At 50.6% G+C, this 17,141-nt stretch overlaps 3 protein-coding genes across 3 annotated transcripts; all 3 read left to right on the top strand.

Moving 5' to 3' along the window:
* Positions 1 to 713: 713 nt before the first annotated feature.
* TGME49_204060 (SNARE domain-containing protein) lies at positions 714 to 6,955 on the top strand (the record flags this gene model as incomplete). Its single annotated transcript, XM_018779285.1, has 10 exons — positions 714 to 813; positions 1,473 to 1,597; positions 2,082 to 2,191; positions 2,967 to 3,063; positions 3,677 to 4,041; positions 4,576 to 4,615; positions 5,125 to 5,184; positions 5,694 to 5,794; positions 6,107 to 6,163; positions 6,487 to 6,955. 10 exons carry the CDS (start codon positions 714 to 716, stop codon positions 6,914 to 6,916), a joined length of 1,485 nt encoding a protein of 494 aa, XP_018637323.1. The 3' UTR covers positions 6,917 to 6,955.
* Positions 6,956 to 7,077: 122 nt separating this feature from the next.
* TGME49_204055 (hypothetical protein) lies at positions 7,078 to 9,405 on the top strand (the record flags this gene model as incomplete). The annotated part of the gene is made up of 5 exons (XM_018779284.1): positions 7,078 to 7,151; positions 7,345 to 7,492; positions 7,617 to 7,779; positions 8,359 to 8,502; positions 9,224 to 9,405. 5 exons carry the CDS (start codon positions 7,078 to 7,080, stop codon positions 9,403 to 9,405), a joined length of 711 nt encoding a protein of 236 aa, XP_018637324.1.
* Positions 9,406 to 10,093: 688 nt separating this feature from the next.
* Positions 10,094 to 17,006, top strand: SUB1 (subtilisin SUB1; the record flags this gene model as incomplete). Its single annotated transcript, XM_002367646.2, has 8 exons — positions 10,094 to 10,352; positions 10,704 to 10,882; positions 11,541 to 11,694; positions 12,438 to 12,586; positions 12,980 to 13,294; positions 13,736 to 13,892; positions 14,350 to 14,625; positions 15,103 to 17,006. 8 exons carry the CDS (start codon positions 10,094 to 10,096, stop codon positions 15,897 to 15,899), a joined length of 2,286 nt encoding a protein of 761 aa, XP_002367687.1. The 3' UTR covers positions 15,900 to 17,006.
* Between the last annotated feature and the right edge of the window lie 135 nt (positions 17,007 to 17,141).

Consider the following 17,141-nt stretch of genomic DNA (forward strand, 5'->3'; position numbering starts at 1 on the left):
GGCCTTCTGGAAATCGTTCTCGAACTTTGATGTCGATTTCAACAGGTGAAGAGCTTTGCGCGCCCCGCACAAGACTGCTCTTCAGAGAGCAGCCAGTTTTTCGTGTCTCTTGTCAACGTCAGCGCGTTTGTATCTGTTGACAACAGGTGGATGAGAACGGGGATCTTTCGAACAAGAAAAGACGCCTCGTCACGCGTTTTCGCCTCTTCTGTCAAGCTCGCTTCCCCTCTGTTCTTCTCCTCCCTGAACCGTCTTCAGAGCTGCGTTTCTCTTGCGTCTTGGCAGAGACATCAAGCGGCGCCTGCGTTTCTCTTGCGTCTCGCCGCGCTCCTCTCTCGTTCTGTGTCTTGTCTCCAGTGAAAACGGCCCATTTTTCCTTTTCTCGAGCACTGCGTCTTCTCGCCTTTGCTCTCGTGTTCTCTCTCTTGTTCTTCATCTTGTTCTCCCTCGTTTTCTTCCTCTCGTTCTCTCTCGAGGTCTTCCTCTTGGCCGTTCTCTTGTTCTCGGTTTCCGTCTCCCTCTTGTTCTCTCCTCTCTCGGTCTCTCACGGACTTCGCGTGAGGAAACTCTGGAGCGGCAAACGTAAGTGGGTTGCTTCCATGTCTCTCTTTTCTGCGTCGCTGCCGCGGTGAGTCTTTGACCTGAACGCGACGTAAAGCCGAACACAGAGACGAAAAGGGAGATCGACGAGAAGCGAAGAAATCAGCGAAAGGATGTCTTTCCAGCAGCCTGCGACGCCTCTTCTGGCGACGTCGGGATTGCCGTATACCTCGCCCGGCCACCCGCACAACTCAAGTTTCTCTCCCGCAGAAGGTACGCGAGTCGAGGCATTGGCAACAGGTGCTGCGCCTTGTCTTCTCCGTATCGTCTTGTCGTCTTCTCCTGATTTCCTCCTTCCTCCGTTCCTTCTTTTCTTCTTCTCCGTCTCGTCTTGTCCACTTCCTGGGGTGTCCTCTTCTTCCTGCGGGATCTTTTCGGTCGGATGCTTGTTCACTCTTGAATGGCGTAGTGTTCTTCCTTTCCTTTTGTCCTTTCTCTCACCTCTCCTTCAGCCAGTCTCACCTCCTCGCTCTCTTGCTCGTGTCGGTTTGTTTCTCTCGTCTTCTTCTCCCCCATCTTCCTCTCCCTTCCTCTCTTCTCGCTTCTCCTTCTTCCTCTGGCTCCCCTTCTACCTCTTCTTTCTCTCTTCTTTATCTCTTCTTCCTTTCTTCTTCCTCTCTTCGTTCTTTCTTCTTCCTCTCTTCGTTCTGTCTTCTTCCTCTCTTCGTTCTGTCTTCTTCCTCTCTTCTTACTTCCTTGTTTCTCTCGTCTCCTCCCTTTCCTCGCTCTTTCTTCTTGCTCTCTTCCTCTTCGCTGGAGTCTCCCGAATGCGATTTTCTACTCCCTGTGACCTGTCGCGCCTGGCTCCGTCCTTCGCGTACACGTTCGTGTCTGGTAAAAGATTTCTCCCGTGCTTCTTCGTCTCTCTCCAGGCGACGCGCAGCCTGTCCAAGCTGCCTCGCCGGGCTCCGCCAGCGGAAGCGATTCGTCGCTCGACCGGCAGATTCGCACCAACATTCAAACGATTCGGTCCAATCTCCTCGCGATCGAAGAAAATGTGAGACGAGAGCTTTCGACACGGAGACAGAGACCCGTCTCTGGACAAAGCTACACACACACAGGCCGATGGAAGCACTGGCCTCTTTACAGCAACAGACGTCCAGATATCCGTACATATCAATATTTACATATATCTATATACATAAAGCTCACGTAGAGATTTGCATTTAGATGCCAAACAGAAGTAAAGATAGCCATCTACATATTCTACAGATCTATATATATATATATAGATATATATATATAGATAGATAGATATTACATGTGTGTGTAGCTACTCAAATACTTAGACAGTGTTTGTGTAAACGGATGCGTCAACAGAGGAGCGATTCGGAGACCTGTGGGGATCTGAGGCGCTTGGGTATGTGTCGCCTTTGTAGAAATGGGTGGTTCGCACTTAGGTTCGGTTAGTGCTCTGAACTTTCTTTTTCGTGTGCATCATCGATTTTCAGCTACGTTGGAATTCGTTTTCTCTGCCTCAGCTCGGAAATTTGAATCGCCGTTTCGTGTCTCGGCGAATTGTCGAGAGCCTCCACGATCGACTGCGAGAGACCTACGACATCGTTCTGTCGACTGAGCGCCTTTTCAAAGAGTAAGAAGTCCACACGAATCCGCAGACTTGCTGTATGCAAATCTTCGAGGATCACAGCTCATCCGTCTGTTAAAAGAGGCAAAGCAAATATTAGCATCTGTTGGCCTATGCACGGTAAGTCGTATATATCAATGTATATATGTATATATATATATATATTGATATATACATATATATATATATATGAGAATAAATTTCTGAAGACATATTTGAATAAAAGGTGTCACGAAGGCCCTGTGGAAAGATCTTCCGCAGTCCACAACTGTGTCTCCGGAGACGTGGGTATGCAAGTAGAAGTTCACGCAACAGTGCATGCAGAGTGTTTTCGGAAGATCGAGGAGGAGTGGAGCATTGCCCTTCAGCGCGAGTCCAACTCTGTGGCGTGTCTTCCCGTTCAGCTGTACGGAGCGAACTCATGCGGAGGAACTTGCGATTTGTTGTGAACCCCTGGAAGGAAAAAGCATTCGTGAAAAGTGAAGGGAGTGATTTATGAAATAGACGGTAGATTCGACTTTCGCGTACACGTTGGCGTTCTGTTTCAAGAGCGGTCAAAATGTTGCGCGCGTTCTCCTGCGTCGCGCGGTCGACTCCTCCGTTCCAGATGGTCTTGGGGCTTGAGACAGCTTGTTTACGCCGAAGGGACATTTTTTCCGATTTTTTCTTACATGTGGGCTTTTTCATTCTAAATTTTAGTAAATGTTCAAAGAATTATTTTAAACAAAAAAAAATACGAGATTTAGGTGTTTAATTAAGCATCTACATATGTTCTGCGCAGCTGGCAGGCAGAACAGCAAGGACAGTCAATAGACGTTTTGGAGCGACAGCGACGGCGATTTCTGTACGAGAAGCTCTCGGCGCACTTCCAGGAAGAAGTGAGTGGACTTTCCTTGTGTTCGCGTGTGTCTCCTTTTGTGCCCGTCTCGTTTTCTGAATTCAATTTCGACAGCACAGACGCGGAGGCGAAAACGGTCAGAAAGACGGAAGGCATCCTACTGTCTCGATACCGGCAAACACAAAAAACCTTCAGACGCCAGTGTGCCTCTGAAGATGCATTCCGTGACAACCTCTGCACGCGTAGATATTTCAGAGTGTCGTCTATTGTAGTGTCTATCTACACACAAGGACACCCATACATTATGCATATATATATATATATGAATATATATATATATATATATGTATATATATATATGTATATATATATATATATGTATATATATGTATATATATGTATATGTGTCATGCATGCAGGGATGGGATGATGTCTGCATCTTTCACCATTTGGTCGCTTCGTCTTGTCTGGCCTTCTTGTCGTTGCGTGTCTTTCGTCTCTTCACTCGGTGTCAAGACAATTCGTGAACAACTTCGTGTGGCATTCGTCGGTCACTTCTGGGCTTCACGTTTCTGCGCGAAGGCGCCTCGCGCTTCTGTGCACGGCAGCTGCGGTCTCTCAGATGCAGTGCGTTTCTTTCCTTGGCTTTCCAGATCCGGAAAGTTCAGGCAATCTCTGAGCGGGTTCGCGAGGCGGCGGAGCGCGTCGCTGACAGCAGCTCGTTTCCGGAGACTGGCCGGTCGGAGGCGAATGGTGCCGAGGGCCTTCCGCGCCCCACATCGGCGCCGCTGTCTCCGCTGGCGCCAGGCGATCGGCGGCGAGATGGACCCGGAGGAGGTCGGTCGGGGCTTCGCGCTACGGCGGCGCCGCAGAGCGGCCGGGGCGCGGCGACAGAGCTGTCGAGGAAAGGTCGCGCAGGTTCCCCCTTCGGAGTCGTGCTGGACTTGGAGAACGTGACGATGATGGACGATGAGCGAGAGCAGTTCTTCGTCGGAGACGACGAACAGGAACTGTGCAAGTGAGTCGCCTCACAAACAGCGGCTCGCAGCAAGAAGCGAGCAAGCGAGCACGGAGAGCCTCACGTGGGCAACTGCACTCAAAGCTAAATCTGCAAGTGTGTGTCTCGTAAAGTCCCTCGAAGAACAAACATTCTGATCGAGATGTCCTCGTGTCGCTTGCGGAGTGACAGACGGATCTTTGCCGCTTCGCGTGGTAATGCTGTTGAGAGTCTCGACGCGCTAACGGGGCAGGAAAGATAATTGGTAGGTACAGCCAGTTCCAGCTTCTTGCGCCGGGCAGAGACTCGATTCCGTACGCCGCCGGGATATATGTTCACTATCTATGGCGTTCGTGTACACCGGGTCCTCTCGGTGGCCCTCTCGCTAGTCAATCTCCCCTAATATGAAGGCGTCCATGTTGCATCGCACGGTGCGCGTGTACCGTCAAGTGTGTTGTGGGAGACAGGCTCTTCCACATGTCGCTGGCTTCGGTTTCTGACGCGGGGCCCCAGGCTGGTGAAATTCGCCTGTCGTGCCTTTTTTTTCGTCCTCAGCGAGATGGAGGACGTGGCGGAGCATGAGAGTCTCCTCCAGGTACGTGGGGAATCGGAGCTGGACAGCGACGGTCGCCTTCTCGGCTCGGCTCGAGCGAAGAGGCTCGACGGCCTGGGTTCGCGTCTCTTCTTTGGCCCGTCCAGATGAGGCTTGAGTGTTCTTCGCTGTGCCACCAGTTGCGACTGTCTCTCGCAGGGAAAGTGGACAGAAGGAAAGATAGAGGGGGCGATTTTTCGTGTGGGCAGACTCAGAGGGAGCGCGATACTGAGCCAAAGGAACGCAGCGATACGTTTTCGTTGAACCGCGAGGCAGAGTGGTAGACACCGAGAGGAGATACGGTGACAAATAGGCAGAGCAGATAAATGGATAGAGACTGTAACTACCTAAATACAGCAGAGAGAATAGAATGAGTACGGAGAGAGAGTGGTGGATAGGTGAACGACATAAACACACGGATAGATATGCAGAGACGAGAAGGATTCTGCGATGAATCGATTCCTCTATGCTTTTTGGCTTGTCAGAGGTCTGTGTGTTTCTCCTCTCTGCAGCGAGCAGTAGCTGAGGAACGGTACAGAGGCATGCAGCGCATCCACGGCCAGGTGAAGCAGGTGCGTCTCTACGACCTCAGTTTTTAAGGAACACATTCAGTTCCTACAAAATCAAAAGGTTGCCCTCAAGTTAAGAAGCATCTCGAGTGGACCGCTTGGTTTCGTTCGTGCCTAAATAGTGGCTGCGCCAACGTTGGCGGCATGCGGGAGCTGCCGGTAGATCTTCAGGGGTCCTGTGGAGTCAAAATTGCAGCTTTTTGTCTGCTGATTTTTTTCCTCGTCGCATGTCCACCAGTACAGAAAGGCATGTTCAAATGAAAATTTACTCTGATCTCGAGTTCTGCAGAAACAATCTGCCTGTGCCTTTTCCACTCAGTTGCAACGGCACGTGCGGGTCTGTATGAACTGTGCACGCAGTGGCTCTTTGGTTGCGGAAAGTGTCTCCAGCGGCGTCGGAAGTCTCGAGCTGGAGACGAGTCGGTTTGTGGGTCCGCTCGCAAGTGCATGCACAGTGTCATTTGTATCCGCTGAATGTTGTGGTATCTGGTGCGCCCTCGCTGCTTGCTCAGGCAAATCAAATCTTTAAGGATCTCGCCCAGTTGGTTTTGCAACAGGATGCGGGCGTCGAGAGCATTGAGTCGCAGATGCAAGCGGCGCACAGCCACATCAAGTGCGTTCGACCATCACGTCGCATGGATCTTGCCAACTCTTCGTCTCGTTCTTCGCTGTTTGTGTCTTTTTCAGTCGTGTGGTGTTTGTCTTTCATTTTTTTAGCCTTCCTTGGAGGTCTCATCGTGTCGGCGTCTCACTTTTGTCTCTTCTTGACTCTTCTTTTGCTTCGGCTTGCTCGTCTGCGGTGCAGGTTGTGTTTTTTTAAGGCTTTGGACTGCCTTCTACGCCGTCACGCGTACCTTCGTGGTGTCTGTTTGGGTTTTCAGCGTGTTGCTTCGTGTTTCTCGCATGTGGCTTCTCTTCTCTGCAGAGGGGCAGCATCGGAGCTGCGCATCGCCCACCAGATGCACAGGCGTTCGCGGCAGAGGTGCGTTCTGGGGCTCAAGAAACTACACGAGACAGCAGATCCCGGAGTACTCAGTGTAAAAGTCTTGAGAGATAACGGTAGACAGGAGTTTGCAGGAACCAAGCATGCGCTTCAGACAGCTAAACAAGTGATGCGTTTCGGTGTTGTCCACGACATTGAGGTTCGCCCACACATGTGACGTGACGTTTCAGGCGGCTGCACAGAGTAGGTGGCGCAGGAAGATGCAGAAATGCAGCACTCGGCGACAGAGGGCCGTGGAGACGCCTTTGGCCTTTCATGGATGTGTGCGTTTCGTGTGTCCGCTGTGTCGGTCTGCGTTTCAGACGGTGTCTGCTGTTACTTCTCGTCTTCGCCGTTCTCTCCTTTCTCTTTTATCTCTACTCGTCCTTGTCTGCTGTCCTGCGAAGCCCTCCAAACATCGCGCCGGACCCGACTCTCTCTCTGTCGGCCCCGGTTGCACTGTCCGACCGTTCGGATGGGGCGCGCGACTCTTTCGTCGCACCGGTCGTGGACCAGAATGAACGGCCTGAGCGCAGCGGTTTGTCGCAGGCGACAATTGGAAGTGGAGAGTTGTCTGAAACTTCGCCGGCAGGTCACGTTCCTGGGGTGGGGGCTCGTTTCTCAATTGGAGGTGCCGTGAAGCGAGTCCTTGAATCGGCGCCCATGAGCGCAGGAGGCCCGACGGTCTTTCTGCCCAGCGCCCTCGGTGGGGCGTCTGCTGACCGGGGACTTCTGCCCCAGAGTCCGAACTAGCGTGTTCACGAAAGAACACAGCCAGCAGCGAGGTGAAACAGAAGCGAGAAAGAAGTGACAAAGTACCCAGCACATGCAGACCTCGCGCCAGGCGCGAAACGCAAGCGGATTTTGTCCTCAGTAGCTGTAGCAGGTCACTGCGCCGCCGGGGACTGCGGGACATGGAGACGGATGTTCAGGCGGCACTCCAGTGGCTAGATTGCCCTCGTGTTAAACGCCGTGGAACGCTTCTTAGGTTTGTATGTGCATTTGCTGTGCACACTGCGTAACTGCACGTCGAGTGTAGAAATTGAGAAGACGCAGTACTCGTTTCTTTCTTGAAGCTTCACGTGGTGTGGCGTGACAGTCCGTTGCACACGGTCCCGGCGTAGCTCATGTGTTAAGGTCGCGGGTCAGTAGTGGAGTCGCTGTGCTGTGCTCCAGAGCAGCAGAGACGAAGAGACTGCAGAGAGGACGTCCTTTCGGAATCCTGCTCTCTCTGCCGTCTTCTCTGGGAGTTCTTGGCTGTCTGTGCTCGTGGTCACCGTATATCGAGTTCCCGGGAAAGGTTTTTTCCGAGAGCAGGCAGTCAGCAAGGTGCGGTTTTTCCGCCGGTGGGAGAACTTCAATGGATAACTGCCAAGCGTCGGTCGGAGAAGAAGTTCATACTCGTGCGTCTTTTCCTTAGTGCTTTCTATTTTTCTCGGATTGAACCCGATAGTCCATTTGTCTCCCGGCGTGCAACGTCATTTCTTTCCTTGCTTCCTGCTGTAGCGGCAGACATCCCGGGCAATGGCAGTGCCAGGCGAAATGCAAACCAGCGAAAGGTGCTCGTGTAGTACGTCACACTGGAACGGAACAAATCTGCGGGTCAACACTACACGGTTCGTCCCTGGCAGTAATTGTGGACAGAGTCTAAATCAGCGACCTGGCATTTAGGTGGCTCCTGCCCGATACAGCGAAAAGGTGTGAGCGTACCAAAACTGTAAAAGAAACCAGTAGAATTGTGAGAACAGGTCTCCTTCGCAAAAAAGGTGCAAAACGAGTAGGGCCTTGTTCACAAAAATGTCGACTGCCATTCTCAACTACTACTGTGGAATAAGTCCCACTTAGGAGACTGGGGTGTTGATTTGCCTTAGGACACCTTACCTGTGAACTAGGTTGGGTGCCGTGGCGGTCGCCGTGTATGAACTAACTATGGCACTTCCCCTCCGGCTCATGAGCTTTGTTGCCAACCAACAGCAGACCAGTGTATGAACGCCAGCTGCCTGTTCCCCTTCCATCCAGAGAGCTGCAGTGTCTGGGAAAGTTTGTTTAAAACAGAGAAAGGAAATCGTGCGCAGACGCCAGGTTTCCCCAGAGGGATAGAGATACTCGAAAAATAACTAGTGTTTCTGGTTGCGAGTGTGCGGTCTTCCTCCTCGACGCTGCTGCGAAGAAAAATCTGTTTTTTATGTTCGCAGAACAGTGTGAGGATCAGCGACACTCTCCTCAGATATCCCTGCTATCCCCCAAATCTGAAAATATTTCAGATGTGGGACGGGAAAGTGCAAGGACATACATGTTTCCCGTGTTGCATTCCTGTCGGCTATCCGGCAGCAATACGGGTAAGGGGCAGTACAACAGCGGAAGCTTCTCCAATCACGTACCAGTGAACTCTTCGGTTGTCTGCGCAGTTTGTGCCATGAAAGTGCGTTCATTACTGTCTCCTCACAATAAAAGGAAAGCTAGAATTGTTAGGGCATTCGGGGAAAGCATGGCATCGGGAGGAATCGTGCAACCCTGGGGTTGGCACGAAAACAAGCTATGCAAACCCGTCTTGTACAACAGGGCGGTCCACCGCCAGTTTAACCCTGCTGCTGTTTCACTAAGATGGTGAACGAACTTGCATGTAGCCGCAAGCTCGGTTGACCCTCATGGTAGGTCAGGGATCTTGGTCGCAGCCAGGTGTAACTGAGGGGTGATCCCGGCCTTAAATGGTTGGCCGAAGCGACATCACGGTCGCGCAAACGATACCAGGTTACCGATTGGTACAGCATGGTTCGTTGATGTGTACATCGTTCTACCGTCCGATCGGAAAGTCATTCTGCAGAGTAGTATGTCATCGACTTCTAGACCAGACAGGTCTCTGACGGCTCCAGTTCGCCCCCTACTCCTGATGGGCAATCGAAGAGAGGTCAATGTCAACTTCACTTAAGGCGCTCGTCATACCTATAAGCACAGTCTGCTCTGGAGACTCACGTTTCGTATTTAAAATGAAGTAGTTGACTGCACAATAACGTTAGCAGTTTCGATTGTCATTGACACGTGTTCGCTCTGCCCTTCTAGGTTTGACGTCACCAACGGCATCGTACGTTTCATCCACCACACGCAGCGACCTTTTGCGCTCGAGTAGCATGGTGCAAGAACACGTGTCTCCGCAACGGTTTCTATCGCAAGAACTGCCGATCCAGTCACAGGTGCAACCGTTCCTTGATATAATTGCCGGTGGCGTCTCTTTGCCCGGGTAGCGTCTCCTTCTCGGTGATCGTCCTCGGTGGTCCATTGTTGAAGCCACGGATACGACGTGTTGCGGTATTCACTTGGCAAACACGTTGTCGTCGGTGAATGGCGACAGTCTACACTAAACACCGCAGCTTGGTAACAATACTAAGAACGAATGTTCTGCGGCTGAAAGTATAACAGGAGCACGCAGGTGACGCAATAAAACTGGGTCCGTTGTCCCTCCCTGCTGGCGTCTCCGGTGATTTTGTACCCGGGATTCACTCAATTGGCCAATGGTAGAGATTTCGTTGCGTGTTCGGCCTGCCTCAGTTTTTGTGTTTCTTCCGGTACACTTTACCCCGATCTTGTGTGATACGGCATTGAAATCAAAGCTGACAGACTGGATGCCAGATCTGGGCGGTGAGAACCTGAACCGGAATAGTCAGTCAAGAAATACGAGGTGCTAAAAGCGTGTCGCCCGCAGAGAATGGTTTTTTGTTCGTGGCGAAAGGCGTGGTGCTCAGATGAGGACTATTGATTTTCTGTTCTTTCGAAGTGGGAATGGTCAGAATCAAACTGTCGTGTCAAGTATACTGCAAGGATTCAAGAGCATTTGTGTGACCAATAGGATCTCATCGGAAGCAGTTGAAACCGGCGACACCCGTGACCGCATTCGCCCGATCGAGCACGCTGAACAAGTCTGTCATCGGCACGATGGGGTCATCTCATGCCATTGTCGCGTGTGCTGCCTTGATCGTGTTGTTATCCACCAACGCGAGAGGACTCAGGGTGCGGAAAGACAAAGACGTACTGTTGGCAACGAGTTTTCTTTCCCACCATGGAGAATATCAGAATCCCACTGGCACATATAACCTTATCAAGGAGATTCGGAGGGTGGAAGCGGAAATCGAAGATGAGGTTGAAACACTAAACAGAGACAGAAGGCTGCATCGTGGGCACAACAAATATGCCGGTATGTCATGACGTGCATTGCGAGATTCTTAAACTGGGGTCACTGCTCCACCTGATGCTTTGTGAGTCTCCTTTGAGCCAACAAGGGGCACCTCCTGTGGCCCTTTTTGTTATTTTGGTCGGTGGTACTTTGAGGGTGTTGCTAGGATCCGTTTTGCTCTCTGTGTTTCCAGGATGCATGTGGTCAAGCAACTGGTACTATGTGCAGCCGACAAACACAGGATCATATTGACAGTTTCCCAACAGCCGTAGGGTCCGTGCAGTGTATTCTACACTGTCTAACGGGAGACCACAGGGAACTAACAGTGTGTCCTGCGTTATTTTGAGCACACCGTGCGTTCCCTGGCTGCAGATGACGACATCCGACAGGGGCTAAAGGGCGAGCAAGATATGGGCGCTTCAGAAAATATTCCCGTTGCGGAGCTCGAACCACAGGATTTAGATCGGGAGGCGAAGTATCCTGTGCGGATGTTGATTGTGGACAAGCGTTCTGATGATGATGATGAAGAGACCAAAACCTCGTTTGTGGAGGTACTGACATTCCGTCGGGGCGCCGTACCCGGTACCCATCGTTTTTTTCTTTAGTTGTACAAAGAAGAATTGGCTGGTAGCGCTTACCACAAGCACTGCCGAATATCGCAGTGAACTGACGGATACTATTAGTCTGACGAAATGGTTTTTTTCTGAATCTTACAAGTGGTACACAGGTTATGCCGAAGTGTGCACACTAATGTAGGCTTCACATGTAACTCGAACACTAGCTGTCCGTTGGAGTGACTGGGTAATTCACTATTTTTGAGACTATTGGCCTATTGCCTTTCGGAGATAACTTCATCGTGACACGGGCGAAGTGTCTGTGGAATGTGTTTTTGCTCCTTGGGGTTGACGGACTTGGGGGACTCTCTTGCCGCCTCGTTTTCAGGAAGAGAGTGATTTCGCTATCGGTATGTCTGCCACCGTAGTCGTGGCCTTAAGTAGAATGAACCTATTGTCGACAAGTATCAGCCGGAAGACCGTCAGTTGCAGCTACGCTACGTGATGATCTCAACAATGATTTCCTCCCGTAGATATTTTCATACTGAAGAAAGCCGTTCGCTGCGCGACCGGCAGGAAATTCGCTTGCACTATGTCCAGAGCTCTTCGCATGTTTCTTGCTTCTCGTACCGCTGGAATGTGCTCTTCTGACTAGACGGCGCTACATTCGGATCTTGCGCAACGCGTTGTAAAGGAGCTGAACGGGCATGTGGACGTCCTTAGAGAAAGTGGCGTGGTTTTAGTGGATCTTCCAGCACAAACCACCGACAAACAACTGCAGGAATTGATCGAAACCGCCAGGGCACAAGGTATGGACAACAAAAGGTTCCACTGTGTTTCCCAAGCATTGTTTCATCCCATTCTCGTTGCTTCTCGCTATGTGTGAATGGTGACTCCCCGCTTAAAAATCACATCGATTTGGAGCGAAAGGAGGAGAAATGTTGATCGCGCACTTACCGCTAAAGCTGTCATCGGCCAATGCACAGTGGTAATCCTTGTTTAGCAAATCTCCACAGCATAACAGCGTTTTATGCACATGGAGTTGTACGGCACGTGTTACGAAGTGATGGAGCAAAATCGTACAGGGATTATCCAAACATATTTGGCAGGAGAGACCGACTGTATGTGTCCCTCACGCTATATGTAATAAAAATGGCGTGGAGTGTACAGACAAGAATTGTTTCGGTGAGTTTCTCTAAGTCTGGGACTCATAAGGTGTTTGAAGTAGACGACGTTTGAAAGAGGAAGTTCTCCTCTATCACGACTGTCGCGTATTTTCCATTCCTGTGCATCAGAAATGGGGCACAGCTTTGGTCTGTGTTTGGTCTCATTTGGTAGTGTGCATTTTCAGATGCCTTAGAGGATGAATGAGGCTCCGAGGTGTCTGATCGATGAGACAGACGACCTCGGCTAACTGTTAGGCCTCTACACCCGTCTGCAAACCAAATGCTGTTGCACTACCATTCCGTTGTCGTCCCTATGTTTGCAAATGAAGATACTTCGTTGTGTTCACCGACTGCCATCTGCCTTGTAACTATTTTTCCGTTATCAGGCACCATAGTAGAGCCGGATCACTTGGTTCAAAGTGTCAATACATCGTCGAAAGGATCAAATGACCCACTTCTGGATCGTCTCTGGGGAATGGATGCGTTGAACGTGAAAGAGGCTTGGGACATCATCACTACCGGCGAGCCTAATATGGTACGTCCGCCAGATTGATGTTCATGTTTATCGGTTCCTAATACTGTCAAATATTAGTTTTCCCTCGTTCTGCTCTTTCTGCAGAGTTGGTGAGAGTGTGGCAGGAACAGAACGTTGCGACTAACACGGTCCACCGCTGCCATCTCCGAACGCATTAGTATGTGTAGTTCGCGCTTCGCTGTTGTTTTGTGACCGCTTTGCTGTATCAAGTGTTGCCAAGCATTGTCATGTCTCATGCCTTCAAGTTCGATCGTGAATATCACAGTCGACTGTCTCTTCTCGTTGTCTCTACTGGCAGCTCTAAAATCGGGACAGAGGTTTATTTCAGAGGGGACTTGGCTTCCTTGTACGTCCCTGCGAGTGAAACTAACGAACGTCTGTGCGTGCTCTCAGGGGGGTCGGAGGCCACTAGTTTGTGTGTTAGATACTGGCATCGATTATAATCATCCAGACTTACGGGACAACATGGAAGTGAACCAGGCAGAGAGGGACGGCACGCTTGGAGTTGACGACGACAATAACGGTGAGGTTGACGACATCTACGGGGCCAACATGCTCAGCAAGGAAAACGACCCTGCGGATGATCACTCTCACGGCACTCATGTTGCCGGAACCATCGGTGCTCACGGAAACAACGGTATAGGAGTTGCTGGTGTTGCATGGGCGCCCCGTCTGCTTCCGTGCAAATTCCTCGCCTATACAGGAAGAGTAAGTGTTTCTCTTTCGACGGGGGAAAGCCAACAATCCATTCCGGGAAACAAACCACGCTTTACACTGCCAGTGCGTATTTTGTCTCCCAAGCTTGACCGTGTATGTAGGTAAAAGGGTGCTCTCTGGCTTTCAAGAATCTTGGATTATTTCCGACTTTCAAATTACCGAACAGAAAGGTGTGTTGTGCTGGGTACTGATGCACCGTCTGGACAAGGAACAATGTCAACATAAACTAAAGAGTCCAGGGTCAATTTTATGCCGCTTGCGTATTTGTACGTGCTTTCGTGATTCGTGCCTGTGTTTGTTTTAGACGTTAACTTCCCGAATAGTATAATTCATAGAGTGTGCCAAGAGATGTATTCCGGAACCACGCCTCTAACAAAAGAGGGCTTTTCGGCGTTGTGAATCATTTTTTTGAAATGGAATGTGTGTTCCAAGGGATACAGCTCGGATGCAGTCCGCTGCATCGACTACTGCGTCAAAAGGGGTGCTGATATTGTTAACCATAGCTGGGGAGGTTCATGGCCAAGTGAAGCGCTTCGTGAAGCGGTGGTGCGGACGGCGAACAACGGTCTCATTCACATCTTCGCAGCAGGTGAGAGACCAAAACATTTAACTCTTTGTTATGAAACCGTTTCAACGGTTCCCAAAGAACTTCATTCGCTCGGAAACAGTAGCCTTGGCAACGCGACAGGGATATTGGAGCTTGTCCACAGCCCACCTGCCCCCTACGCCGTCCCGATGGGGGGGATCCCAAGTAGTTTTTATCGATCGTGGTTAGGCCACACTCGTTAACACAAAGAAGAATATATTCCAGTTTCCTTTCATCTCTTCTGGGAAAAGAGCTACACACGCGCTAGGCTTCGGTTTGCTGATTCGAGAAGGAAGGATAGTTGCGACGTGTGCGGATGTGAAGTGTGCTGGCTTCCGCTCCCACCACAGAGGTTCCATCCAAGAGAGAGATACAGAGAAACTGTATATGTGTAGATACTCACTTCATCAGAATCCGATCTCATCACATTTGGCGGCTGATTTTCCTTCTGTATTCGCAGGAAATGACGGAGTAGATATCGACCAGACGGCCTTTTATCCAGCCGCATTCTCGACTGAAGCGGACGGGCTGATCACAGTTGCTAATGTGAAAGGAGATCCAGACCATGGAGGGAAACGTATAATTGAACTGGATCGTTCTAGTAACTATGGAATACAGCGCGTCCAGGTCGCCTGTCCAGGGATGTGGATTTTATCTACTGTCCCTACCAGCGGTTCTTCGCAAGAGCCCTATGCGGAGAAGAGCGGGACATCAATGGCTGCTCCCGCTCTCAGCGGTGAGTCTTTATTTGACATGCCCAGCAAGACGGGAACGACATTCGTGTCTTGGACGTGCACGAGATTGCAAGACAGTTTCACTGGGCAACCGTCCTCGACTTACCTTCTATTCGTTAGAGGAAATATCTTCTGGCGCACGTTGGCCCAGCAGGCAGGTCTTCGTATACCTGCAAGTGTGTGTAGCGTATTTTTTGAAGTATGTATATAGAAATCTATCGCATTTAGCACATCTGTAAGTGAACGGCAGCTGTTCATATATATATATATATATATATATACGCACCTGTATCTAAATCGATGGTGCTCGCTAGCTACAAGGCGTACAGGAGCATTGATGGGTTGACAGATATGGGTACACGAGAAGGGCCGTTATCTGAGAAGCAGCGGAAATATCGAGTTCGGTCTCCTGCTTTCCCTTCATACCTCGATGGGGCGCCATCGATCAGTGTGCCGATGATGTTCTTTGTGTGTGACAGGCATCGTTGCTTTAATGCTCGCGGTGAATCCTGGACTGAGTACGCGACAGGTCAGAGAGGGTTTACGACAGTGCTCCGTCCAGCAGCCCCTTTTGCAAGGCAAAGTAGAATGGGGCAGTATGCCTGATGCTAAACGCTGCGTCGAGTATGCGCTGACAACTCACGCAGAAGGTCGGCACAAGTCTTTCATAAGGGAACCCTCAACCGAGACTTCGACACCCCCACCTCCTCCACCAGCACAGCCTACACCCCAGCCGCAGCCACATCCTCCTCCTCAACCCGAGACTCCACCATGCGCGCCTTCACCACCGCCGCCGACCCCACCATGCGCGCCTTCACCATCGCCGCCGACCCCACCCCCGGGGTCACCACACAAACCTGAACCGCAGACGCCTGTTTACCCTGAGGTTCCACGATCCACGCGGTCACCGCCGCCGTCGCCTCCCCCAACGGAATCTGCACCCGAAGCTCCTCCTTCCGATACTCCCTCATGTCGTGTGCCTCCTTGCAGCAGTTCTCCACGAAGCGGCTCTCAACCAAAGCCACCTCAAGATAACACTACTACACCGAAGATGCCCTCACTCTCCTCTCCACCGACCGAACATTCTACAGCCCAGCCACCTAAACACGAAAATGACGCACGTGAACAGGAGCCACCAACCGACGAGGATGACTTCTCATCCGTTAAGGGTAAAAAGTTAGGTGCCTACGAATCGGACGGTTCGCCTCGGGCCTCCTCCTGTGCCGGAGCAGGAGTTCTCGGTGTTTTTTTCATGGTTGTTGGACTGACCGTGTAACTTTCACCTCAACATAGCTGGAAAAACACACAAACATATTTCTGCGCAGATGGGGAGGCGAAAGACGGCATATGCTGGTAGATTGGGGCATGAATACTCCTAGCTCCTCGACGCAAAGGTGTGGCAGGAAACGCAGCATTTTTTTTAGAAATGTGCCGTCATTAAATAAGTAGCTTATCGTCTCCACGAACGTGGGAGTGTTTCCATGACGCCACGTTGTAACATCTTTTTCATTCTTCCCGGTACGTAGTGGTGGCGTTGCTATTTTGACGTGTTTCTCTTCTAATGTAGTAGATCGATCCTGTATGTCAGTCGCCTACGCGTTAATGCATGCATTTATGCATTCTGCACATATTTTGACCGCAACAGGGAGAAATTGTTGCGAACAGTTTCGTTTAATCTCGCCACTAGCAGCCATTTGCTGATCACTTGCAGTAGCCTTCACCCCTATCGAGCTTCTGTCTACACGGGATCAGTCTCCCGTCTGTCCTCAATCTCCCCAAATGTATACCAGTTGCTGCTACTAAAACTTTCGGTATAACATTTGGATTTGTAGATGCGTGGCAGAAGTTGTAGATTTGTGTTTCCCATCGTAGAATGGCTGTGAATGGTACAGATCCCGTGAAACAGTATGGCTTTTCTTCCGCTGTGAGGCCTTCTCAAGGATTTTTTGTCCGGCTGTGTGATCTCTTCCGAAAATCGACAGCTGTTGATGTGCTTACTGGCGATGATGTATCACTGTCTAATATTTTTCGAGAGCCACAGTGAGAGGATTCTTTCCTCACCTGTCTCCTACCTTTGAAGGGCACTGTGTACAGAGTTTGAAGACGGGACAGAGGGTAAAAATTAAGAAATGATGTGGACCCATGCTATGTGTCATAGGTAGAAGACGTCTGTCTAGTCATGGTGAAAAAGCGAACGCATCACGCTGAATGCAGTCGGTTAGAAGTTGTTTCCTATGTGCTCCCAGCTGGAGTAACAGAGACTCGTGTGCGGGAATACGTGAAAATTGTGGATGTCAGAAAGACTTTTCCCACATTGGCTGGACAATACGTTCGCAACTCTCACTTGAGGTCCTGCCGTGTAGGTCAAGATATTTCCCTCGCGCATTACGCTCTCGCCCTCGGGTGACAGCCCGTGAGAAATACAAGAGGCAAGTAGCTCAGAGGTTTGAGTTTACTTCGTCGATGTTCTCAAGGGTAGCCAGCCATTTTTAATAACGCCCCATGACAGAGCTAAGTG

This window comes from Toxoplasma gondii, chromosome VIIa, assembly GCF_000006565.2.
Source record: "Toxoplasma gondii ME49 chromosome VIIa, whole genome shotgun sequence".
Lineage (NCBI taxonomy): Eukaryota > Apicomplexa > Conoidasida > Eucoccidiorida > Sarcocystidae > Toxoplasma > Toxoplasma gondii.